Source organism: Syngnathus leptorhynchus, chromosome 1 (genome assembly GCF_054491065.1).
Source record: "Syngnathus leptorhynchus isolate UIUO chromosome 1, UIUO_Slep, whole genome shotgun sequence".
In the NCBI taxonomy this organism is placed as follows: domain Eukaryota; kingdom Metazoa; phylum Chordata; class Actinopteri; order Syngnathiformes; family Syngnathidae; genus Syngnathus; species Syngnathus leptorhynchus.
In genome coordinates this window covers 6,048,177-6,075,424 of record NC_141195.1, presented here as the reverse complement: position 1 = coordinate 6,075,424, position 27,248 = coordinate 6,048,177, and the positions used below count along the sequence as shown (strand labels likewise).

Genomic DNA, 27,248 nt, shown 5'->3' with positions numbered 1-27,248 from the left:
ATACATGTTGCACCATACCACTTTTGAATCCATAAATATAAATCAGTCAAGGATAACATGATTTTTTTTCTGTAACAGATTGCAGTTATATTTTGAGTATTCCAAAAAGATAACAGATAATTTATTCTTGCTTACAAGTTGCATGAACCCACTAATGCAGAGTTAGATTCCTGCCTTCCTAAGTGGAGTTTGCATGTTCTCCCCATGCTTGTTTCCTCAGGGTGCTCTGTTTTTTTCCCCCACATTTCAAAAACATGCATGGTAGTCTGATGGACAACTTCATTTTTGTCCCCAGGTGTGATTGTACGTAAGTGTGAATGGTTCTTCATCTATATTCTGCCCAAAACACTGTTGGCATAAGCTAAAATGAAAGAATCAAATGGCACCTCAAACAGGTGAGGACGGATCACTGCAAACACCATTTTCACCAATAGAGGGAGTGCCGCCTTACTAAATGCGAGCGCACTGGGCAAAGGCGCGCATGGCTGAGGACAGCTGCGCCAACCAGGCAAAGTTTGACCCGCTTACACCAAGTAATAGGGACATAATTTTTCAAAATAAGACGAGCCCAATCTTGCACCGTAAACCTTAGTGAAATTTAATTTTAAATACCAATTAGCTGGCACTATACGGTTACACAGAGACCTTAATTTGTCCATGTGAGTAAATTTTCTCGAAATGAAAATATACGCTTGTTGTTTTTTGTCATGGTGATGGGGTAGAGAGAAAAAACAAAGAGATTCAGAATTAGTCCCTCCCAGCTCCAAAAATAGAAAAGTAAATTTCCAGCTCCAGTTAAAATTTGTTGACCAGAAAATGTATTTGGCATAATTTTAGCGAGGGGCGCGTCGGTCTGACAGTGAACACCACGCTGGAGTTTTATTTTAAAAGAAACACACGGAAGTGTGATTAGTCTCCCTCGTGTTGCCTCCCTCGCCTTGACAGTGGTGTTCGGAGCCCGAGAGGGTCAGGGGGGAGGAGATGCAAGGGAGTGGAGCAAGACGATTCCAGGAGGCGAAACACAGGGTGACCACTTCAGCGACACCGTCCGTGAACAGCTAGCCTCACTAATGGTCCTCCACCCTGAACGCTCCCTCCGACTCCGAATCGGTTTGTCCGCTGCGGTCGCGGAGATGATTACGGTGAGTCCGCGTCTTGCTCCCATGTCAGCTGTCGCTTGCTCGCTCACACAATGACAGACCGACATGTGCAGTACATGTCAAACACACGATCCCCGAAGCTGTTCCACGGAACCGCTTGGCGACCCTCAGTCAAAGTGGTGTGAATGACATAGCTGGAGGCCGCCATTCTGCTGCTTGCTTGTTGGCAAAAGGAGACGCGGCCGGTGCATGTTTTGCACTCAGACGATAAGAACCCGCGGTCTCTGTGTGGACGTTCGGGCTGTTGTGTTTTTTTTGTTGTTGTCACTCATCATAGACGCGCGGGTACAGATGTATTTGAATAAAACTGCCCCCCCCCCCCCCCCCCCCCCCCCACAGGATGTCGCTTCCAGTGCAGTTTGTAGACAATCAAGAACGAATTGATGCTGAGGAATGTGCAGCAGCATTTGCATGTACGTGGCGCTGGTAATAAACGATTTCGAAGGATGCGCTTGGATAGAAAAGGCTAAATGGCTGCGCGCGGCGTTTCTGTGTCGGTCCACTGGCCCGCTGGACGAATGGTCCCCGCTATGGTTGTCACATAGGCCACGCTGTTATGTAACAAGAAGCCTACGCTGTTTGAATGCGGTCCCGCACAACACGGCCTGCGCGTGGCCTTTTTCCCTCTCTTCCATTTACATCACATCATTCCTATTTGACATGGGTAGAATGAAACATTTATTTCCCCGTAGTTCGCGTGATTATTTTTTTTTTCCGGTTACATCTGGACGAGAGCAAAAGATGCGCAACCCGGTTTGGGCATCACGTCGAAAAGCTGCTTGATCAATGACTTTGTTTTTGTGTGTGTAGGGGGGTATGGGAGTTAGCGCCAATGTAGCGGCAGTCCGGTTAAAAATGGCCCCCCTGTGGGATAGTCAGCCCCACGCCCTCTCTTATAACCCACCCCGCCCACCTCCCGAGCGACCTCCGTGCTCACAGCGACCACCGCGATGCGAGTGGGTCCACGCCGGTTGACCTTGTGCAGGGGAGAGGAGGGACGAAGCCGGCGAGGGTGGAAAGGAGGAGGGGGTGTCTCCTTGAATCTAGTCGATGGAGGCGGAGGGGGAGCTTGGACGTGCCAGAGAAGGCGCAGGCAGGCAAGATGTAGCGAGGAAATGCTATTTTTGCTTCATCAACACAGCGTGCCCCCCCCAGTTTCAAAATGCAGGTCTGCAGGCCTGATATCATCAGTAATCCAGGTGCTAAAACGAAGGATGTTTTCTATGGCAGTGCAAAGTGGACCCACTGCGCCTACTGCAGAAATAGGATGACACAAACTCACGATACACACATTTCAAATGGCAAATTTACAAAAATTGTATCCATGAAATATTGATTTCAAAGAAGAACTTTGCATTCCCCCTTGTACTTGATAGGGGCTCAGATGAAAACCACAATGAGTTGTTGATCGAGAACATCTTTGCTATGCCAATGAAGAATTGAGATTTTTGTTTGTTTGTATGTTTTTTGAACATCTAAACAAGTAACAGAAAATATGGCATTGAAAGTCAAAGTGGACTCTGGAGCGTTTTGTGATTTGAAGGATGTGTGGCAGGGCCCTCATATCCAGCTTTGCCATGGTAAATATTATCTCTGATTGTGATATTCATCTTGACAGAGTCCTGTTGTCCAGTGGCATTTATTTGTATTTATTACTCACTCATTTTTTTTTTATCATCAGTTTCGATAATAAACTACAAGTGCAAAGTTCTCTCAAAGTGCATTACCAAAAGGAGTGCCTTATTTTGCAAGGGATGACAATTGTGTTGGTTCATCTTATTGTATTGTATATTGTATCGAGCAAATCATCCATTTTGTATTTTTTTTTCAAAGATGAACATGAAAAATGATTGAAACAAAATTTCTTCAACAGTACAAATGGTACAAATAAAAATATGAAATAATTCGCTTTGCCTTGAGTGTTTTAGCAGGTTATGGCCAAACTAGTAAACCGATTACCTCCTCGAGAAACACGGAGACAGGTCCAAATGTAAACATAAATCTTATGATATCAGCAGTACAGTAAATAAATAGTTTGACTGGATTGATAGATTGGTCCATCTTCTGATCAGATCGCTGATCAGTTATCCTTTCAAAAAAATCCTAATCATGTAAAGTGGTAGCCAGTCACATGTTTGAGTAACTCTGTCTCTGTTTGTGTACTATATTTAGAGCCTGAGAAAACCGTGGAGGTAGACTTGACAGGAGGGAACGGTCGTCTCGCAAACCTCTGACCGCTTTGATTGCCACCCGTCTCGTCGCCGGGCATCCACACCCGCAGCTTTGTGGCACACATCCCGCCCCCATCGGGTCACTCACAGCCCTGTAGCGTGGCTCCGAGAACCCACTCACCCCTTCGAAACTTTGTATAAATGAGTGAGCCGGCTGCCAAGGAAAGGGCGGGGACATGTACCAGAACCCCAACAGGTGAGATGCCAAAGCGCTCCAGCATGACCTGGAGATTAGTCCACATTTTGACCTGTTTGTGTCACTCTCTCTGTTGGAACAGAATGTCCTGGTTCAGTGGTTTCCTAGTCGCCAGAGTGGATGACCGTAAGACCGCGTGGGGGGAGCGCAATGGCAAGAAGTCCAAACGGAGGGGAGGCTCATCTCTCTGCAACCCACGTTACATGAGCTGTCTGCGGGATCCAGATGCTATGGAGCCTCCCTCCGGGGCCCCCCTCCACCAGCCTCACCGTGGAGGGATGGCGGGGGCCATGGGGGGCGGGGGCAACTTTGGCGCCCGTTGCGGATGGCAGGAGGACCACTACGGAAAGAGAGCCGTGCCACTTAGGGAAGGGGTGGGGCTGAAATCTGTGGACTTGGACTTTGAGGACGGGGAGCTGAAGAGCCGGAAAGGCGGGTGCAACGGAGGAGGTGGCGACACGGGAGACGACGGCGCCAACGGCGTGGTGACAGCTGCCGACTGCTGGCTCAGGGTGGTGCGGGTATTCCAATCGAAAAAGTTCCAGTCCCGCAAACTGGAGCGCCTTTACCAGCGATACTTCTTCAGGCTCAACCAGAGCTCTTTGACCATGTTGATGGGGGTCCTCGTGATTGTGTGCGGGATCATGCTGACCTTCCACTGTGTCCACGCCGCTCCTCACGTGGCCTATTCGTCCGCCTTGTCGGTGGCAATGGCGCTTTTCATGGCTCTCATGGTGGTGTGCAACCGCAACGGCTTCCATCAGGACTACATGTGGATGGTCAGTTACCTGGTCATTGGCGTCTTGGTGTCAGTCCAAGTGTTTGGGGTGCTTATGGTGGCACCCCGCAGTGCATCAGAGGGCATCTGGTGGTCTGTGTTTTTCATCTACATCATCTACACCCTCTTGCCTGTGAGGATGAGGGCGGCGGTGGTGAGCGGAGCTGTCCTGTCCATCATACATGTGGTCACCACCTGGCAGATCAACCAGGGAGACAAATTCCTTTGGAAACAGGTAAGAAAGCTTTACACCTGACTGGCTACGCTGCTTGCTTTGCTCATCTTGGTTGGCGCGTGGTAAACAGGAGAGAAAATAGGTTGACAGCTGGAGATATTTTTTCACTTCCTCAGTTGTTCTTCAAGACCTTCCATACTAAGGTGTTGGGAGTAATATGGTTCCGAGCACACGTGTGAAAAATGAAAAACCACAAAAAACAAAGAGGAACAAGCCATTTAAGCTACTATAATAGTCCAATATTGACTCAGTAGCACGTTTGATGTCATTCTGCCATTTCAAGTGGAACATTTACAGGGATGTGTAGTGCAATCAATCAAGTGGTCAAATGATAAAGAAATCCACCAGTTGTGTGGAATGAATTGCTTACTCATAAAATTTTGAAGCATTCATTCATTCATTCATTCATCATCCAAACTGCTTATTTTGCGACTAAATGAAGTGTACTACTTGGCTGGAACCAGCAGAGGAGCTGCTGATTGTCTCAAGAACAACAAATCATCTATAGGAGGATCAAATGCTCGTTAAAAAGGAAATATTTTTCTCAGTATAACTCTAGCATCAAACTAGAATTTTCACAACATTCAGAGTGAGATTAAAAACATGAATTTATTCATTTGTTTATTTATTTTAAAATACATACATAGAGGTGTGGTGTTGAATTAATAACCAATACGTTATTAAATGAATCATTATTTCAATATCTTTTATTGATCAATTAATCGGAATTCTATCCTCAAAATTTTAGCCTTTCAGCAGTATATATTCTCAGATTTAGGTAGTCCTCTATTAAATCAGACATAATATTTATGTTTTTTCTTTTTTTTTCTGAATCAGACATTTGGCAGTGTTTGCTAAATCTGATATTACTTTGGAGAGCAGTAATCAACGTTTTTGCCTATTTTGTCTTTTAGAGATCAAATCTGTAATAGAATCCCAAGTAAATCATTTTTAAAATATTTTTTGCAATAAAATCAGTTTTCTGAGTAAGGGTTAGAAATTAAAACACTTAAATCAAGAAAATAATCAAAACTGATCGTTGTAGCCCTCCAGTAAATTGACTTTTTTTAATGCACATACATGCACGTAACATACATATTATGTTATTTGTCGGTTTAAAATCTCACCACAATATTTATTTGGGGCTAATATTGTATGAAGAGACATTGTTGCAAAATGTCTTCCATGTTTCTCACCACGTCACATCCGCAAACTGACACGGACTGAGTGGCTTTGTTCGGACAGCGTGTTGTTTGTGCGTCACGCCAAGGGCCCGGGGGCTCGCCGAAGGTCAGCCGGCCGAGTGAAGCTGCCTCGGCTGGACGGCTCTGTGCTTGCCAGTGGGAGAGTACTATGATATTAAGCAGGGTCACTCAGGTCTCTGTGTCCACACACAAGAGTTGCTTTGTGCATTTCCCCAATAGGAAGAAGGCTCATGGTGAGGACGAGAGCAGTTTTTACAGTACGACGGATCTGTCAGGGATTTTCAATACCACTTGTTTCTTTTCAACTGACACCAGTATGAGTCCTCAACTGGCGACTACCCAATATGCTGGTCGTGGTAGTTGGCCCATTCCCTACTTTTATAGCTATAAAAAGAAATGAATATCTATCTTAACTGTGATGTTTGGCAGTCCTTAAATGAAGGAAAGCCACGTGAAGAGAAGAATTGGTGGGAACGCTGCAATTAGAGGGTACACAATATACGCTAGTGTAATCCATCAACTCCTTCAACAATGTTTGCCTTCGTTAAGAGAATGAATGCTGTGAGATAACTGCGGCTCAGCGATGCCGCCTGTGTCCGATGAGGCACACTTTCACAGTGTCATTAATCACCGCTTCTCACTTGGGTGTATTTCCTCTTTCTCCACTTACTCATTAACCCCACTGGGTTTGTTTCTGTCAGTGGTGATGGTTCCAGAGACCTCATTTTTCTTCTTTCTTTTTTGCTTTTTGTACTTGAAAACCAAAAGGACTTCTAAGAAGGAAAGCTTTGTTAGGGTTATGCTTCAGAAGTGAGGTTATGCTGATGCAAAGTTTGTGGCATGCATGTATAATAACAAATGGAAAAAGCATCGTATGAATACATCATGGTATTTTTTTCCAGGATCAAGTCTGAAATATTATTTTTTTTTAGCTAGCGTATTTGAACAATACCTCTGAGGCAGTGGTGTTCAAAGTTGAGGGCCAAAGGGGCCCTCGAAATCCACCTTTGGGGTGGGGACATTCATAGATCAAGAAATGTCTCATCTGATTTAAAAAAAAAAAAAAAAGCTTAGTCTGAATTCCAAACAAAATGTATTCCTTTAGCAATACTCAATCCCTCTTGGGAATTTCATCCAAATCTATTCGACTGGCTGTTTACGTGTTAACTGGCTGTTGGAAATAATGTGACATGATTTTTAGTTTTTTACATTGATGACCGGTTACCGGGTTACATGGTTGGCTCTTGAAATGGAACCTCCTAAATTCCTGTCAACAGTCAAACCCATTTACCGATGACCTATATTGACCTATATGACCTATATAGTCTGCTCAATGCCACACTTGATGGCAAGTTTAACCCTCTTTGTTGAACTTGGGAGGCTTGCACATGCATATAATTGACAAAACATGCACCCCGCTTGTAACGATGACGTATCGACTTCATCATTCTGCTCGTTTTTCGGATCCTCAGTCCTCACAGCTGAAACAAATTAGCCAGTGTTGTGCAGTTCTTACACACCCAGCACATACTGTACTACACACACACACACACACAAACACACATATTACAGTTGAAAAACAACACGGCTATGTGTAGAGATGTGAGTTAAGATTCTGTTTTTGAACGGGAATTGGAGTACTTGGTTGATATTTAGATTCCAAAGAGGACCCAAAATGAATCATTGTGGTACACCATTTGGGACCAAGAAATATAATTTGGCTAATTCACACACACAAGGCAAATGTGAATCTTATCTTTTCACGGGACGATCTGAGGCTCGAATTGTTGGAAATGATTCGATTGGGTTATTTTCAAGAACAGGTGAGGTGACATTTGCTTGTAACGTAAATGCACAGATAGTACTGTGATTCACAATACGTATGCCGTTTGGAAAAGCTTCTTAGTCGGAAAAGTTCGTATTGCAAACTTATTTCCAAGAGTCAGTAAAATTCTTAGTGCGTGCTTTATTTGATAAACAATATTTTCCTGTAGCCTGTGTTTGTTTTGTAGTCCAAAACAATGGATGCTTTGTCACAAAGCTGCTGTTGATGAAAAGAGCCTGAGAGATTTGCTAAAAACAAAGAATCAAAGTCATTGGCATTTCAAGCTAAGCGTTGGGTCACATGGAGCTTTTTTTTTTGTCAGAAGAACAGGCAAGTCACTCTCTTCCCCCTTTTTGTCTGTTTGAACCTCTGTGTGCATAACTCTGTCATCCATGGCCTAATCTTGCCTATGTAAAAAGAGCAGATCAATGTGTTACAAATTATAAAACAGGTTTATCTACACTTTTGTTGACTTTGTGACAAGATCTGTAGTATTGGCTTCATCGATGAAGATTCCCGCCCTGCTTGGGGGACATCATTCCTCTAGTCTAATAGACTTTGGGACAAGATACGCAATGTTTCTGAAAATTGATATCTTATTGCTATCAGAATGGGAATGTGCAAGTGAGCAATTGCACACTTGCAATCTGATCATTAATGTTGATTCTTGTATTATTATTCATGTGCTGAATGAAAACATCTGATTTGGACGTCTTTCTACATTTTTTCTGCTTCATTTTTAGTTAGTTTGTTTCAGAAGAAAATTTACAACAGTGATAAGATAAGAACTTGATAAATGTTGAATTCTATTGCGAGCTTTAATTTTAATGCTTACGTAGTGGAAGACTCAGGAATGGCAGATGTAGTAGAGTTTTATTAATCACTGACAAGTTGGAATTGTGAAAAGCTGCTTCATAAGTTTCAAGAAATTTGATCAAAGTTAAGTGTCAACCTTGTGCTATTCAAAATTCTATCCCTTTGAGTGCAAATCTCCAAATATCGTTTTTCAGTCTCCTTCCAAAACATGTCTGCAAAAAAACTCTCCACAATATTGTTTGCATAGCCTTCAAAAAGCCGACTCGAATGATTAAACTTTTCAAATGAAACGTTACACTTTCTCAATCCCATCAGCTGTTCACAGCCTCACAGGTGCAAGTGGTGTGAAAATGTACCCGTGTGCATTATGCATCAAGATGGGAGTCTTAGCAGATCCCGGCGGAGCAAGTGTCAATCTGTGATCACCTGTGCAAAACTACAGCTGTACAATAAGCTTCCAAGGTGGGCGGGAGGACTCAGCAAGCATCTGACATTCTCCGCACGCAGTTCCTCCACTGGCTGCTTGATAAATAATTTGTGCGTTTAACGTGGCAACAGCATTTTAACTAGGAGACCTTTCACGGGTACACGTGGCTCACAACTATGATCTTTGCTGCTGATGCAAATCACATCACAGTTTGTCTTAATTTATAGAGATTATAATCCAGATGACGTAAGAGGTCTCGACTACAACTACTACGACTACCGCATATACATATATACACACATACCATGGCTAGAAGTAGTCTAGAAATGAAGTAGCAGTTCAGCATCACTTCTGAGAATGATGGAGAATAAACAGCATTGCTAAGTGTCTCCCTCTGCGCTTGTGCTCTGTTGGTCCAGCGGTTGCCATGGAAACAGGTATGACTCAAGCTGCCGAGACCCAGTTCATTCGACTGGTGTACAGTTTAGTTATTGTCATTTCAACCCCTTCCGGGAAAAAAAAAAAGACAAACAAATGAGTTCATAAATTCTATCTTCCAAACATATTCCCGCTTTTCACTTTGAATACAGAAGGCCAAAGACGAGGGCTCTGAGCTTGTCTGCTGTTTTGCTACCCCCGCTGTTGTCGTAATGAGACGGTCCATAATTAAACATGGGTCATATGAGTAGGGGTTGTCAGGAGTCAAGAAAGACAGAGCCACACACGGGATGTTAGTTGAAGCTTATCGTCTTTTAGCCTCGATGCCGTGCAAACCTTCAATGGTTTTCTTGACATGAAATCCTTCCTCAAGCTTTTTGTTTGATAAGGCTTTTTAGTTTTGTTTTGTTTTTCCAGTATATTTTGCAGTTCTTTAAATGAAAGCACATTGGCAAGTCCAGTGACAGAACACTTTAGTAGTCACACTCTCTCCACAGAAGTCACACCGGCATGATTGCCAAGTGAAATATGTGGTGAAGACTTTGGCACCACAAGGACCCTCAGGATGTCCCTGCTCAAATATACAGAAGCATAGCTGAGAAGGACACATTCTCATTTGAAAAGGAACCAGATTTTGCCAACTTGCTGTGTACTTTGCCCACATCTGCTCAATTGAATGATATGCTAATCATAAATGCTCATTGCTACATAGCTAAAACAACAAATCAAGATATTTTGTTAAACTTTTGCTAATTGTTGCTTCTATTGATAAAAAATATATATTTTCACAGCCACTGTATGTGTGTATAATGTGGAATGAATCCATGAATACGCTTTGTGTATTAAGGACAAGAAATTGTTGTATACAAGTGTGACGAGTCATTTTTAGAGCTGATCACCAATCAGCGACTTCAAATATACCCATCACCGATCCGATCGCAAGTTGAAGAACACTTTATGTCAATTTAAATTACTTACCCGCTGTACCGGTATTTACAATAAGCATCTGTAAAGTATTCTTGATCATTTTGCCAAGGTTTCATAATGTTTCCCATGTGCCAAGGAAGGACAGGAAAAAAAAACATAAGGAAAATGATGTGAATATAAAACACATTTTGATAAAAAAACAAACAGAATTCGATTTTTATTAACAATATAGGTATCTGCTTTCAAAACATGCAATGCAAAACTAAACACAAGCACAGCCAAACTAAAGCACAACTAAATACTTAAGTTGGAACATCTTTTGAAAATTTCAATGATTCATGTTTGGATTTATGAGTCGTAATTTTATACTGCCCAACTTTTTGCCGCGGAAGCAGGCATAAACACCCTGCAGCTGCAGAGTCAGTGTGAAGGCGGGGCCTGGCTTGTTATCGAGTGCGGTTCTGGTCATTTGTGATAAGGCTTAGCGAGCGCCGCGCGTAGACACGAGGCCGGGTCTGCGTACACAAACCCGGCAGATGCTTGGCACACTCAGTGTGCTCACCAAGGATCATGTGACACAAGTGTGCATGGGGAGGAGGTGGACAATCCAATGAATGAAATGAAAGGATATTGAATTAAGTAACCTCTCAAGCAAAGATAAGGTGCAACCTGCTCAAGCCTGGTTGGAGCACTGTCATTGTATTTGGGCTTCTGTGGTGTGGTATACAGGGCCTGATCTAACAGATGTTCAAAAGAGTTCCAGATGCTTCTCAAAGGCATCTGGTAAGAAAGTCAAAGTTCTGATTGCTTCACACATTTTTTACATATCAGTCGGACTGTCACTATCCAATAGTTTTGGACTCGATTATTCTGTCGATTATTAGAATAACCGGATACACTTATTTGGGTTAGAGTGTATTTTTGAGAATGTTTTTCTCCCTGATTACTTTACATTATGATGCAATATCACACAGAAATGATTGGATTGATGGTCATTGTTTTCCAAATCCCCCAAATAAAAGCAGATGTTTGCAATGTCGTATTCTGATTAAACACTAAAGAAAAGTTGGCTTTCTTGGACTTTAGAAATCAGAGAAATTAGTTTTGTGGCCTGAAATCAGAAGATTTGGGACAATCTTTGGTTAATAATGGCTCTAAATGATTACTGATTATTGAAATACGAGTTGATTAAGCTAAAAATCGATTTGCTGTCAATTAATCTGTGAATTTTGGCACCTCTACCTCACAGCACAATTTCCCAAGTCTGCGAGAGTTCCCATCTTAAATGAAGCAGGGTTGAACTCATTTCCAATAAGGCATTGTTTACAGCTCTGTGCTGCTCTATATTGTAATCAAGTAAGTTGAAAGTCCAGCAAGATTAGCCAGAGCTGGTTTTCTTACATTTCTTCATGTAAATTGTCTTTTTGTGGATCTTACAAATGACAATCAATATTAAAAACTTCCTAATATGATTGGAGATTCAGTGGTGACATCACTGCTTTTACACTTTGGCTGCATTGGACACTTTTTCTCTGATGCTTTTTCTAAAATGTGGTTGCTAGTTTGCCAAAGTTTGTCATCTTCTACAGAGTTGGATCTTTGATGTGTTGATTTCAAAATTCTGACACACTGCTTGAGTTAATCGCTTAAGTTGCTCACACTATTCGGACAAAGTTATGACTGGACAAGTTGCATTTAAGCTTGAATTCAAAAAACTAATTCAACATGATATGATTTAATTTGCGCTCTCCAAAAAATCTGAGAAAGCAGACAAAAGCTAGGTGATGAATCGATTGTCAGTTTATTGCTTGGTGAGTTTTTTATATTTTTTTAGCAATATTGATTCGAGAAAAGTGGTAGCGGACATCCCGATTTGCATTCAAAGTGGAAGACAAAATTCTTATGATGGTGCTAATGAATGGCGGTGGCTACCGTAACATCATGGGAAACATTTGTTTGCAGCCAAGTGGAAAAGCAGTGCCAACATTTATAAGCAGGCAGTGTGGAATGCTGCTCTAATGAGCCCATGCGAGTCATCAGTGGACTTTTCTCCTTGGATGGTCCCAGCGGCCCTGAACCCAGGTGGGTGGGGGGGGGGGGGGGGGGGGGGGGTGCTGCGGCTCTTTAGAGGAAAGCCGTGGAATGTGGGTGATAGTTGCTAAGTGAAAGCTGCGCAGCCTGGATGATAATTCACAGTTTTCGTGGGTGTGAGTCTCGGACCAACACTGTACAGAACCTCGCGCAGGACTGCGAAAAATACGCACGCATGGAGCGAATGAGAATTGAAATCAGAACCGCGGCCCTCCTCGCTCATGCTGTGGAGATCTTTAATGACTCTGCTGCTGTGTGAGCGCAGCTTCGAAAAGGGACATCGCAGGAGACGTAGAGCAGGTCTACTAAGATAAACCATATGATGGATTTATCCTCGCGGATGCAACAAAAGGAAGTGTTTTACGAGATGCAGCGTGCACATCCTGCAGCTTCATTTATTGGGATGTTCACCCCAAAGAGAGACATTCAACTTCTTATCTTCCGTCCTCTGATCAGCATTAGCGGGAATGTTTTTTTTTTTTTATGAGCACGGTTAATTTTTTTCCTGTGTACTCTCCAATATAATGTTTTATTTTTTTTCCATTTTCTAAAACACAAATTGATTGATTGATTGATTGATTGATTGATTGATTGATTGATATCATTTCAACTGCAAGTGCCAAAAGTGTGTCAGGCTGGAACTTGTGGCAGAACAACAATAACAACAACAACAAAAAACACCCTCTATGACACAAGTGTAACTCCAACCAGATGGAGGAACAAATAAGGGAAAGGGAAAAGACCCAACCAAAATACCAATGTGTTTTTTTAAAAATTATGTTTTGCCATTTGCCAGATGTAAAAGTTGTTTCATCAAGCAACTATAGCGCACAAAAACAATTGGAGGACGCCTGTTGGACGATTATGTTGTATTTTCATTTTTTTCACTTTGTAATGAGTTGATCATTTATTGAGTTATTGCCTAATATAATGGAGGCTTTTTATGAAAAAAAACCCCAAAAACCCAACAACATTTTAATCTATATTTCATCTATGCTGCTTGTCCTTTTTATGTAGATGAGAACATCTCTTACATAATGCCATTTTGAAATGTGGGGATTAGGATGTAGTCCTGTCCTGACCGGTCAGCCGGCTGGCTGTACTCGGTGGAAACATGTAACTATGTCTTATGTTTGATCATTACTGATTGTGAAATAAACAGAACCCAAACGGTGTTGCGTGACGACGGTAACGGGTCAGTGGCGTGATTCAAATGGTATCGGCCCAAAGTGATGTGTGAGCGCAGAGGACACGAGCAGGTGCACAGGTGCCGCAACCCTCGCAGAGACAAGTAGCAGGTAAACGCTGCTAAGCTCCTGAAGAGGTGGAGTGCTGTTGCGTAAACATGGGAGCTTCCTGTGTACTCTGTAAACGCACAAGCCCTTAGCCTCTTGAGAAAAGCAAGCAATTAGCAGCAGTTTGTGCGCTAAGGCACATGAAAAGCATGTGGGTGAATCTCATCGCATCAAATAGCGCTTAGCCTATCAGAAGGAAAACATTTTTTTTTTTTTTTACCTGTGCACTTTAAGACCAACTTACCTGTCGCTGCAAACATCATGAAGCGCTTTTGGTGTCCTGGCTGTTTTTTTTTGCTTGAATAGCAAGTGAAATGTAAACAGAAGTGAGCGCTCGGGGCCATCTGCCTCATGTCACCGCGGCCTAAATCTGTCCGCTGCAGATATCACTCACTCACACACTTCTTTTTTTCTGTCTTCTTCCTTCCTTATCCTGCTTATTGCCACTTGATGTCTTCAACTTCATCATTTATGTTCTTTTTTTTTTTTAACTCCATGCCCTTCTCCACTAGCTGTTGTTTTGAGTCATCTTTATTTTTTTTCCATTGTTTGTCTTGTGATATCTTTTCGATGCAAGGTATTCAAATTTCATCCTGTTTGGCAAGAATGTTTGTTTAACAAAAGTAGTCATCTTTCTTACATGTAAGACCAAGAATAATTTGTCCAAATTTTGACCTTTTTATTATTATTACTTTTTTTTAATATGGCTATTTTGCTTATGACAGTGTTGACAGATTATTCATCATCCATTTTTGGTACCGTCCATTCTCACCTGTGTCCTTTATTACAACACTGAAAACATAAAATACAATAGAAACTATATTAATATATTTTTAAGTACAGTTCAGTTATATTTAACTTTTAACTACAATTATATGTTAATGTTTTTGTATTTAAGTACAGGTTTATTTAACTTACATGGATAATACGTTTTAATTGATTCATTCAGTGCATTTTTCATTTCCTACATTATAATGTTGATAAATAAAACAAACATAAATAACAAAAAATCCCCAAATTTAAGTGAATCTTTCAACTGTGGCTTATAGTAATCACTATACCATTTCAAATTAAAACCAAAGTCATGATTTTGTCATGACTACGTTCGTATTTTAACTATAATTATTATTCGAGTCATTATCGGGGGAACCGGAGAGCTGACTATTTTTTCTTTTTAGGTGGTGCAGGTGTTTAAAGTAGAGGAACTCCTTCTCTTGATTATTCTACAAGTGTTTATGAAAAGATCTGTTTTCATCTTTTCTTTATTTGTGTACGTGTGTAGCGCTTTTGGCTTTTGTGTATTCCCCTCTCTACCCAGGAGATGTCAGTGTGAAACCTTTTCAAATCACAATAGTGTTTATTTTCCTGCGAAAGAATAGTCGGGTTCTGGCCTGTTTCCACTTTCCCTTTCAGTTGACATGATCCAGTCCAATGTAGCTGGTCTTCCTATTAATGTTTGATACAGGATGTATTTTCTCCATCTTGCTTCCTTGGCGTCCAGCCCCCAACACCCCCCTCCACTTTATCAGTGTCCAAATGTCACGTTCACTCTGCAAACATGAAGATGTTTAAAGGAAGTGGCGGGTCAATAGCAATTCCCACGATGAAATGGAAACTTGAACACCAGGCCACATAATATCACAGACGACACCCTATTTTCACTGTTTGTTTTTGACACACAACTCGTTTTTTTCTCCTTCATCTAATTAACTAAATCTCCACAAAAAAAAGTTGAATATGTCTTTGTTGACTTTATCTAGTATGGACTGCAAATGATCAGACGTTTTACAGTTACATGTAGAAAGCCTATGCGGATATGAGTGAATGTTAAAGACATTGAAGACATAATAAGAACAGAAATAAATTTCAAATGGGCGTAACCTAAAAAAAAAAAAAACAGGATTACAAATTTAGAGCAGGCTAAATGTGTCACCAGTTAATGTTTTGTTCCATGTTATGTGGGAAAATGTAATTAATAACAGCATAATATTTGGTAAATTACCTCTGGTGTAAATATTCGGAATCCCCCCCCAACAGCTTAGAAAAAAATGCACTCTTTCACAATGTTTTTTCCAACATAATCCTCCACCCCCACTCTTCTTGATAGGTGAGTGCAAACGTCCTTATTTTCCTGTGCACCAACATCATTGGAATCTGCACCCACTACCCTGCTGAGGTTTCCCAGAGACAAGCCTTCCAAGAGACTCGAGGATACATCCAGGCCAGACTGCATCTGCAGAGGGAGAATCAGCAACAGGTACTATAACATCGGCGGGAATTTGTGACATTTCCTTTCTTCATCAGCTTATTGTGATTCAGCATTTCTTAGTTTTTTTTCCCCCCCATTTTTTGAAACGTTGAACAACTATCAAAAGTCAACTACTCAAAACTGCCATCGTACACTCAAGCCTATTCATCCCTGCATGTTGAACGCTTTATTCTTGAATACTCCATTTTTTTTTATCAAGTACAAAATGACCTTGTAAATATCAGGCAAAATTCAAGCGAGTTTGTTTTCATTCTACTGCATTCACACCTTGACTGCATTGCGTCTTTGCACACTTTTAAACCATGAATTAACTCTCTTAATCATGCCACACACTCATACTGTAGATCATAGACAGCTAGAAAGTGATGCACTCTGCATTTTTTTTTTTTTTGCATGTTTTCCAGGAACGTCTGTTGCTCTCAGTGCTGCCAAGGCATGTTGCCATGGAGATGAAGGCTGACATCAACGCCAAAAAGGAAGACATGATGTTTCATAAGATCTATATCCAGAAACACGACAATGTCAGGTCAGTCTGGACACACAATGTCACACACTTTAATCTCATTTTGCTCAATTGATTTCAAATTTCCACTCTGGTGGTTTCATGTATGATGGTGTTAGCTGCAGAATGTGGATAACAATGATGAATAAAAAGGTCACAACATTGTACTCTCATACACACACACACACGCACACACACACACACACACACACACACACACACACAGTCAGACACAGGTTAGTGTGGCTTGGTGGAGTGCAGTCTAATTAACACTAGTGAGGGAATACTTAATCACCAGCAGCCAAGGAAAGATAATCCCCAAAGATTAAGAACCTCGGCGCACATTCAATTACAGCACTCAGCCAATACAAGGAGCAGATTCACTATCTGAAACAAACTTATTCTTCATCCTGAAATGTAATTCTGTCATGTGCATTGATTGGATGTGATTTGATTTTCATCCTCAATTGTCCAAGCTATATGGCTGACTAAAGTGATGTTACACTCGTGCTACATGGATGGTTGGATGTTTTTGCTACTCACCAAAGCAAAATGTTATCAATAAAACTCTTGCTTGTGTCCTTCTCAGTATTCTCTTTGCCGACATTGAGGGTTTTACCAGCCTGGCCTCCCAGTGCACGGCTCAGGAATTGGTCATGACACTCAATGAGCTCTTTGCCCGCTTCGACAAGCTGGCCTCGGTAATGCTCCGCACTCACCTGTTTTATTTTGACACGTTTGGGGTAATAGAAAGATGTAGTGGAAAGCAAACTGACTTTATTTGCACCTTTTAGATTTTCAAATGATACTACTGCGCTACAAATTATCAAAAGGTTTATGTCTTGAATACATTAAAGAAATGCTTATGGATTATAAACCCAGTCGTGCTGAGGTCTGCAGACTAGTGAGTTCAACTCAAACATGGTGGAGCAGCATTTTGCTGTTATGCTGCATGAAAATGTAATAGGCTTCCAATCGGCTGTGAAGACAGCCCCAAGTGTAAAAAGTAATTATGATCTTATCATCTCCCCCATTATAATATTCATTAACATAGTATAACAAGAAATATTTAATTTTATTACCTCACAAATGTAACATTAGATACTCTTGCATAATGTAAAATTTAATACAAGAATTGGGATAAAATTTCACATTTTGCCAAATATTATATTACATTGTGTATGTACATAAATTAAAAAAAATAACAGTTTGAAATTATAAACGATAAAAAAAAAACAGATGATGACGCAGATTTTTGTGTTTAAAAAAAGAAAGTAAAGCAGGTAGATGCTTCTGAGTAAATTTTGCTTCTTCTATTGTGCCCCATCACTTCTTCAGGAGAACCACTGTCTGCGTATTAAAATTTTGGGTGATTGTTACTACTGTGTGTCTGGGCTCCCCGAACCCCGTGCGGACCATGCCCACTGCTGCGTGGAGATGGGCGTGGACATGATCGAGGCCATCTCGTGAGTAGAACGACAAAATGAAACACTTGGAGAAATATCACCAAACTTGGCATTGTGTCTTCAGGTTAGTGCGCGAGGTAACGGGAGTCAACGTCAACATGCGTGTCGGAATACACAGCGGACGCGTCCACTGTGGCGTTCTGGGACTCCGGAAGTGGCAGTTTGACGTATGGTCAAACGACGTTACACTAGCCAATCACATGGAAGCGGGAGGCAAAGCAGGGTGGGCAGAATTCATTCACATTTTTTGACAGCAAGTGTGAACTCAAGTTCGGTTATTATGGGATACCTGATTCTTATGTCGCCATTTAGACGGATCCACATCACCAAGGCCACCCTGCAATATCTCAATGGAGATTACGAAGTGGAGCCAGGCTTCGGAGGCGAGCGCAACGCTTACCTGAAGGAGAACAGCATCGAGACATTCCTGGTCCTCGGTTGCAGCCAAAAGCGGGTCAATGAGGATTTTTTTTTCTTTCTTTCACGTCAGCATTTATTTCAGCCCAAAGCATTTTACAATAATACACAATAAGATAAACAATCTCAATCCTTATTTCATATTGTAATTAATAAGGAAATGTTTGACCTACAAGAACAATAGAGTAATGGCTAAAAAGGAGTGAGAAGAAGAAAATTCCGATTTCTTTCTCATTCATATTTTTTTTTACCATAAAAACAAGTAACTATAAAGACAAGCATCACTTCCTAAGTCAATGAGATACTAAGCACAAGTCAGTAAGAAGATGCCCAAAAAAAAAAAAGTTTTGATCTTGAACTGAGAAACACTTATGACAATTATGTCTTGCGCTGCTCTCAGCATGAGAGCAGTTGGTAAAGCCCTCATGTTTTTCTCTCCGAACAGAAGGAAGAAAAGGCGATGATGGCTAAGATGCAGAGGACGAGAGCCAACTCCAACGAGGGACTGATGCCACGCTGGGTCCCTGACAGAACTTTCTCCAGGACCAAAGACTCGAAAGTATTCAGACAAATGGTGAGTTTCCACCAACAGTGTGGACAGAACTAGCTGTGTTATGGTCTCTGAAGTACCGTGTTTGTCTTCTTCAGGGCATTGATGAAACCTCCAGTAAAGACAAGTAAGATGTCTTACAAACAAGTGATGAATTGTTTGCATCCCTTTTTCTTCTTCTTCTTACCATCTATTCCTTTTTCAGCCGCTGTGTTCAGGAGACAATGAATCCGGAGGACGAGGTGGATGAATTCCTGGGACGCGCTATTGATGCTCGCAGTATCGACCAGCTAAGAAAAGACCATGTTAAAAAGTTCCTACTCACCTTTCAAACCTCGAGTTTGGAAAAGAAGGTCTGAGACGATTATTATTATTATTTTTTTTGTAAACATCACCGGATGCTGTATAAAGCTCACTTCTGCTTACCCTTTTTTTTTTTTTTTTTCAGTATTCCAAGAAAGTGGATGATCGTTTTGGTGGCTACGTGGCTTGCACGCTACTAGTATTTTGCTTCATATCCTTCATACAGATTGTTATTTTTCCACAGTGAGTAGCTTACGCGTACTCTGAATGTATACTATATGACATATAGTAAATTCTGGAAAGAAAAATAAATACATCTCTAGCCTTGTTTATTTCCATGCACTTAACTCAGAGAGACGCAATGGAGTACAGGGAATTGAGGCCAAGAGGAAACTTCTTAAAATAAACTTTCAGTCCAGTATAATTTAACTGCGCTCCCATCCATCTCAGTCCGGGTTTACAAAAATATTTTTGGTGACATTAGTTATCAGTTTCTTTCATTTATTTTTTCTTCAAAAGGAAACTAAAACCATTTTTGTTTGATATGGTAGACTTTCTATTGACGGAATGTACACAGACTGCAGAGTGAGGGAGTGACTGAAAGTCTAAAAAAAAACTGTCTCGCCTCCACAAATGTCACTCTTTACACACACTGTACTCTTGCCAGAACATTTATCCCCCTTCACACAAGCAGGAGAATATAGTACTTCTATGACTAACATTTAATTGACACTTTTTTTTTAGGCAACTCAAATACAAATATTTGAGTGGTGCTTGTCAAATAACTCAAAATGATTGACAGCTTTCACAATAATAATAATAATAATAATAATAATAATAATAAAATAGCGGCCTTCGCTTTAATGATGCAATTAGTGAATTAGTGATGCAATTGAACGATGAATGTGTCTTCTCCACTGTTGTCAATGTTTCTCAAACTCTACTCTTTCTTGCAGCACTCCGGTCATGCTGGGGATTTACATCAGTATCTTCATCATCCTGGCCAACATCCTTTTCATCTGTGCCATATATTCTTGCATTAAGGTTGTAGAGCTTGTAAAAACAAAAAAAAAAAGGCCATTTTTCTCCACCGTGGATTTGAGGTGACACGATTCCTTTGGTTTGTCTCACAGCTCTTTCCTGCTGCAATGCAGACAGTTTCAAAGAAGATTGTCCAGTCTCGCACCAACAGCACTCTAGTTGGAGTGTTCACAATTATCCTCGTCTTCATTTCTGCCTTCGTCAACATGGTACGATCCAAATCGCTTCCTACACACATCCAATCAATTAAACGGCACTGGAAGCATTTCTCTTTGGCTTTGTTATAGTTTGCATGTGACACCAAGAGCTTAGTGGAGTGTGTTGCGGAGAAGTCCAACACATCTGCAGCCATGGTGACGCCCTGTGTGATCCGCCGATTGAATGTGTCTGTTGAAGGAGGTCTGGAGATCTGTCCCAGTCAAGGTCCCTCCTGCCCCTTTCCCGAGGTGAGCGGTGGGTGACTCCACGACGAGTCCGTCGTGCACCTCCAATTAACCGCTTTGGTTCTAGCGAGTGAGCAAATGTCACATTTGCATTTGCGAGCTCCGTGGTTGAAGATGCTCTTCTGTTTGCGGCAGTACTTCAGCTACAGTGTGCTGCTGACGCTGCTGGCCTGCTCAGTGTTCCTGCAGATCAGCAGCATTGGCAAGTTGGCTCTGATGCTGCTCATCCAGCTCACATTCCTGCTGCTGGTCGAGTGGCCACAAGTAGCACTGTTCGACAATGCAGACCTCTTTGTCACCTCCAATGCCATGTAAGTGCCACACGAGGGCCTCTCCTGGGAAGACCGGGATAGTGTTTCATTATGTTGTTCCAATTGTTCCTCAAATTTCATTTTCATGGTTCAAGGCAAAATCCACTCATTTTAAAACTCAACGTGGGTAGTGGTGGGGTTACCGGTACCAAGAACTTCTTGCAGGTCATTCATTTCTCGTAGAAGATATCTAATATTGTGTTTCTCTTGTCATTATAGTGATCTAAATGAAACAAATACTCAGTGGTAAGCAATAACATTCTAATATGAATGACATGTTACTTTTTTTCTGAAAACTATTTAAGACTAATCAAATTTCCTTGTGTTTGTAAATTAGGTCCAGTTTCAATGAAACTACAAACCAGTGGTGAGAATCCTCAGCTCCATTTTGCATTTTTATCAATTGTCAGCTTAATCTCCCGCCTTGTTGCATGTCGTCCTCTTTGCAGCCCATTTGTTGTGACCAAAGTGTCCCTGAGGGTCATGACGCCAGTGATCCTCACAGTCTTTGTACTCGCACTGTACCTGCACGCGCAGCAGGTCGAATCGACTGCACGCCTCGACTTCCTGTGGAAATTACAGGTATCTTCTGTGCCCACAAGAGGGCGCCATGCTAAAACTTTAAGCTACGTGTTGATACTGAGCTGATTATTTGAATCAGGTTTGTTGGAGGAAACCTTTAAGATATACAGTATAGCGGCTCCCGAAGCCTCGAAACAAACACTTTGTAGCGGCCGTGGCTCAGGCAGTAGAGTGGGTCGTTTAGTAACTGGAGGGTTGGTGGTTCGATCCCAGTCCCAGTCACATGTCGTTGTGTCCTTGGGCAAAACACTTCACAACCTTCCATCTCAGGCCACTGAAGAAAAGGAGGAGATGGAGGAACTTCAAGCCTACAACCGTCGCCTCCTCCACAATATTCTGCCTAAAGACGTGGCTGCTCACTTCTTGGCACGTGAGCGACGGAACGATGAGCTCTACTACCAGTCCTGCGAGTGCGTGGCCGTCATGTTTGCCTCCATAAGCAATTTCTCAGAGTTCTACGTAGAACTGGAGGCCAACAATGAGGGGGTGGAGTGTCTACGTCTGCTCAATGAGATCATCGCTGACTTTGATGAGGTACGAATATCGGTGAGGCTCTTCGAGATGCAGTTTCACCTCTTTTGTGGGTCGTTTATCGGCAGATTATCAGTGAGGAGAAATACAGGCAGCTGGAGAAGATCAAGACCATTGGCTCCACCTACATGACCGCCTCCGGCCTCAATGACTCCACCTATGACAAAGACGGTCGAACCCACATTACAGCTCTGGCCGACTACGCCATGAGACTGAGGGAGCAGATGAAATACATCAATGAGCATTCCTTCAACAACTTCCAGATGAAGATAGGTAACGAGATGAGATGTATCATTTTTTTTCTCTCTCTCCAACATAGCAAGAGATGGGTCATGCACTCTTTTTTTTTTTCCCTTCAATATCCAGGTCTGAACATTGGACCAGTGGTAGCAGGAGTCATTGGTGCACGGAAGCCTCAATATGATATTTGGGGAAACACTGTCAATGTGGCCAGCCGGATGGACAGCACAGGCGTTCCGGACTGCATACAGGTGGGTTGCATGCCTCTGCTTGTCATCTCCTCACTCTGGATTGGCTTCAGCCCACATCTGACATGAATGATGATAAGTGGCAAGGCCCAAAACAACTAGCAAGTTTGCTAATCGAGCACTATATTTGAGGAGAAACTTGCTAATTTTGAAGAGGAAGTCGACGTTGGGTCTGAGTGTTTAGGCCATTGGGTTCAAAGGTTGAAAAAAAAAAGATGTCCTCCACATTGAAAATGAGTGGGAGGGGTTGCTGTACCTCATACCCCCAGTAGAATGCGCACTCCCCGTAGGATTGGTGTTAGTATTTGGATTTCTGTCAGTCAATAGTTGATAATATTCAATGGTAAATATAGTGTTAAAACACAAAAGTATGACATCAACATTAACGCTATGAGGGAAATGATTTAACAGAAAGAAAAGAAGAAAAAAAAGGCACATAGAAGTCAAGAATCCGTGTGGGCAGTCAAACATTTTGGTCCGTCCCACGTTGAGATGCGCCTCGGATGTCTGTCAAATATTTCAGTACTATTACCGTATTATCATGACATTACAGTATTATCTTAGAAATGTTTCTAATATAATTTAGAACAGTTTTTAATTCCCTAAATGTACCTTGTGCATAGCGGCAAACTGTATTTCATTGTCTTGAAAGACTTTTAATGGGACAATTTCAAGCAAATACTTGGCAAAACAGGTTTTTAACAGTTACTTCATTTGAACAATTAGCCTTTTAGCAAGCAACGGTAATAGAGTCGGACCATGAATAAGGCAGCTAGTAGCTTTGATGCTAATGTGAATTGCACAAGACATTGACGGCCAACAATTGATGAGTGGGTTGTTCACATTTTCATCGTCCATCTAACTCAGGGGTGTCAAACTCGTTTTTCTATATACAGTATAAACTTCAAAACAAACTAACAAAAATAACTCGTTTTCAATCCAGACGAGTAAAAACTGGTCAAATATTTTAAAAAAAAAAAGATATTTTTAAAAGTGAAGACAATTTGCAATTTTAGTAATAACACAAATTTGATGCACAAGTTGTCTTCGCGGGCCACATAAAATGATGTGGCGGGCCGTATCTGGCCCCCCCGGCCTTGGGTTTGACACCTGTGATCTAACACAATAATGAACAAAAGTTCATTTAAAGTTGACAAACCTTTCAGCTTCATGTCTTGTCTTGTGCCGTCCTCAGGTAACAACAGATCTCCACCAGGTGCTGGCAAGTAAAGGCTATGTGCTGGAGTGTCGCGGGGTGGTTAAGGTCAAAGGTAAAGGGGAAATGACAACCTACTTCCTCAATGACGGGCCACCCAACAGTTAGCAGCCACGGCAACTGCAGGTTGCTATACTGCAGGGACACAGCACCGCTGAGTGAGCACTCACTGGGTGAGCAAATGGCTGAACCAACCACAAACGCCATCACTTGAATCCCAAGCCAGGAGGGGGAAAGTGTACGACAAAACATGTCCTTGAAGAGAGGGGGAAAAAAAAGTCTCACGTGACAGCCTTCGCGGCACAACTCAAAGGACAGCCGTTTTATTTTCTCATGTCGAGCCTCTGTCGGGGCTTCTTGAAAGATGCAAAGTCTGTTTATTTCAAATCAACGCCTTTTAGCCTGTGTCAAAAAGAAGATGTGATGCTGTACATAAGGCTACATTCTTTTATTTTGTTTTGGTTTTTACATGAATTAAGAATAGGTACTATAGTATTTTAGTTCCGGATCAATTATTTATTTCAATTTCAAATGTATCGTGCAAAAGGTCCTTTATGAAAAAGTGTGACTACATAAAGTGCGTGCACAAATATCCAGTTTACCACACGATAATAAGTGTGTACGTACATGCATATTTGTGTATGAATATAACGATAAAATGAGGAGGACTATATTGACCAAAGACTAAAGTATTTACTAAAAGCAAGGCAAGACATGTTTTGTGATATGTTGTGGCAGCAACGATCGCCGCCTGTTTGCTCGGCCTGAACCGTTTTCTCTTCTTGCCCAGCTGCTGGCGGTTAAGACTGCTTTATTGTTTTCATAAAATATATTGAAAAAAAAGTATTTATTTTTTTTGTCTGTCGTTCTGGCAGCAAAGCGCATTAAGTCTAAATTATCATCGTGCCCTCAACCTTTAGATGACGGAGGATGTTTTTAAAGATGGCTCTATTTTCAATTTTTTATTTGTGCTCTTTGAGGAGCGCAAGTAGCTTCAGCTTCGGGTTCAAGCTCCTGTTTCACAACATCATTGGTTGCTTTTTCCAGAGTTGGAGCCGATTACGTCAACCCCTCCTTCCCCTTTTTTTGGAGGTTTGATTTTTGACGCAAACGCGGGAACTTTGTTAGCGAGCAGTCGGGAAGGAATCGGGGCGAGAAGTTTGAATTTTGGCGCAGTCTGATTGAAAAACGAGAAGAATGAAAGAAATATATCTTGTTTTGACTGAATACTGTGCTTTGTAATCCTGGAGGGGCATAACTATTTTCACTGTGAGGTTTATATTCTGCAGCAAAACTGCTTTCTTGCCAAACATAATCGCTTTGAAGCATGTCTTATTGTGCTATCTTCAGTTCATTTTGCTTTGGGGAATTTCTACCACTTCTGTATCCATCATTTGTATATCCTTAATGTTATGATGATGATAATTAATTATAACGCTTATTCTGATGATTCCATTCCAGTGAAAGGATCAAAGACCGGCACGCTTTCTTGTTAAACGCCAGTGGTTAAAGCTCAAGCTCACGGAAAGCAACCGCTCAACTTGCAGCCAATGAATTTTGCTTTTCCGACCTAATATACGACGCGGTATTTCCGCTGGCCGTTGGTGCGATCATGTACGGCAAGTAATAACTTGCTGGCTGGTGTGTGCTCACATATAGTGAACAGGTTTTTTGAAGGATTCACTGTGCTTCTTGATTATTATTTTTTTTTATGACACTCCCGCAGTATTGTAAATCTCAGCCAGGCTTTGAAGTGATGTCTCCTTTCCACGACTTAGCAGAGAACAGAAGATACCTATATTTCATGGTATTATACCACTATGTGGTGAGTGGATAGTAGGAGGCTGCACATATTTTTTTTTCAGGATAAAATTTCTTCAGTTCACCTATTATTTTCCCAGTCCTTCAGAAACAGTTGTGCTGTCGGCTGAGTTTGATTGCCTTAAGTTAATATAAGACATTTATTAGAATGACACTATATTGGAACTGTGCCTGCTGGCCCTTGTTGGACTCCTGATGGAGAGAAAAGAAAAAGGGCTTGTTGAGAATATTCTCCGTGCAACAGCTCACCGCCCATGTTTTTTTTTTTTTTTTGGGCCACAAGCGAAAGCCCTGACTCGACTTTGCCACACCGACAGCGACAAAAAGTTTGGACTAAAGCCAGCTCGTGCAGCCATGTGCTTTCAGTCCCTGCTATGTCGCTCATCAGGTGTGGCACGAGTGCCGGAAGACAGCAACGTAATGGGGAACACCAACTAAAGTGTGACCAATAAAGAGTGGGTCATAGAAGCAAAGAGATTGGACAAGCGTTTCTAAAAATGTGCATTGTACGTATGTATTTATTTCTATTGGCTGTCCACGGACTTCTGTTCATTGTTAACTCTTGGGATGTTTTGCGGAAGCAGGAGAAGAATATTCTCCCCTCACAACTGAAACAGTATTTTTGCTCAGGCCTGATAAATAACCTTCCGTACTTGTTTGGTTTTATTTGTGTTTTTCCTGAGTGGGCGTGTTTTGCGCCACATGACAAGAGTTGAGGACTATGACAAAGAGAAAAATAAAATTTCCCCCTTGGAGAAAGAAAATTAAAACAGGGATCAATGGCTCATTTGTATTATTTTTTTACTCATAAGTGCTGCATAAATGTTGTGGTGGGAAATGTAAGGACATTTTAAGCCAGATAAATCAATGGTTTAAGAATTAGTATATACCAATAAAAGGTGCAGTATTTGACAATGGATTAGTTACAGTCCCCGCGGGATTTACCGGTTTGGCAGCATTTACTGTACGGAAGCACGGCAATGTGAAAACACAAAAGTGAAGAACTGCCCACCATGCTGCTACCCCTCATTTACTTTCCAGACTATCTTTGACAAGTTACATTATTTTTTTACTAATATGTGGCTTTACAAGTATCTTGTAAGAGGTATTAAAGAGCCACTGCAAGCTGCTAAGGAAGCAAAGAAGCTGTAGCAACAAGCAACCATCATTACGTCAACTATATATAATGAAACGCTTTGTGAAATTCATTTCCTCATACTAGTCAGACTTGCTCGGCCATATCTAAAAGGAAGAACCTTAGACCCGTTTAAAGAGTCATTACAAATCTACTTGTGTTTTTAAGGTCCTCCTCGGAGTGTGACGGATTTATTTTACTTGCATACTTGTGGCTTTGAATGTGACCTATTTATTGCACATTGAACACAATAATTATATTGATTGCATGTGAACGGAAGGGAAAAATCACTAAGGCAGTTTTGGTTAGGAAAATTATTCAAGCACTGTATTACAACACGTGAACAACAGAGATGTTACATAGCAATGTTTTTCTTTTTAATTATATATCAGACGTTGTTCTTTACCAATGAGCATATCAGCTAACATAACTAGCATGTAACACAAAATTTAGCATTGATTTGAGACAATTCTGTTGGTGTCATTAGTCATACTAGAATTAAATTAAAACTGAAAGATACTTCTTGCGTACTGATCATGCAAAAGTCTA

General features: G+C 41.4%; 1 protein-coding gene across 1 annotated transcript; it reads left to right on the top strand.

The window, feature by feature from the left end:
* Positions 1-965: 965 nt before the first annotated feature.
* On the top strand, positions 966-26,333 carry LOC147061578 (adenylate cyclase type 6-like). Its single transcript, XM_085914813.1, has 24 exons — positions 966-1,142; positions 3,333-3,587; positions 3,670-4,600; positions 15,732-15,881; positions 16,298-16,419; positions 16,985-17,096; positions 17,734-17,861; positions 17,926-18,084; positions 18,174-18,315; positions 18,724-18,852; positions 18,927-18,955; positions 19,034-19,181; positions 19,277-19,374; positions 20,088-20,175; positions 20,265-20,381; positions 20,460-20,618; positions 20,751-20,926; positions 21,146-21,172; positions 21,264-21,293; positions 21,376-21,508; positions 21,779-22,042; positions 22,108-22,312; positions 22,406-22,530; positions 23,723-26,333. Exons 2-24 carry the CDS (start codon positions 3,568-3,570, stop codon positions 23,849-23,851), a joined length of 3,621 nt encoding a protein of 1,206 aa, XP_085770939.1. The 5' UTR covers positions 966-1,142; positions 3,333-3,567; the 3' UTR covers positions 23,852-26,333.
* Positions 26,334-27,248: the final 915 nt, after the last annotated feature.

Bases quoted from the DNA above. Each gene is read 5' to 3' on its own strand.
- LOC147061578 (XM_085914813.1), top strand. From the start codon at position 3,568: ATGTACCAGAACCCCAACAG. The intron at 18,956-19,033 runs GTAAGATGTCTT...TTCCTTTTTCAG, and splicing joins GAAACCTCCAGTAAAGACAA to CCGCTGTGTTCAGGAGACAA. The intron at 22,531-23,722 runs GTGGGTTGCATG...TGCCGTCCTCAG, and splicing joins GCGTTCCGGACTGCATACAG to GTAACAACAGATCTCCACCA.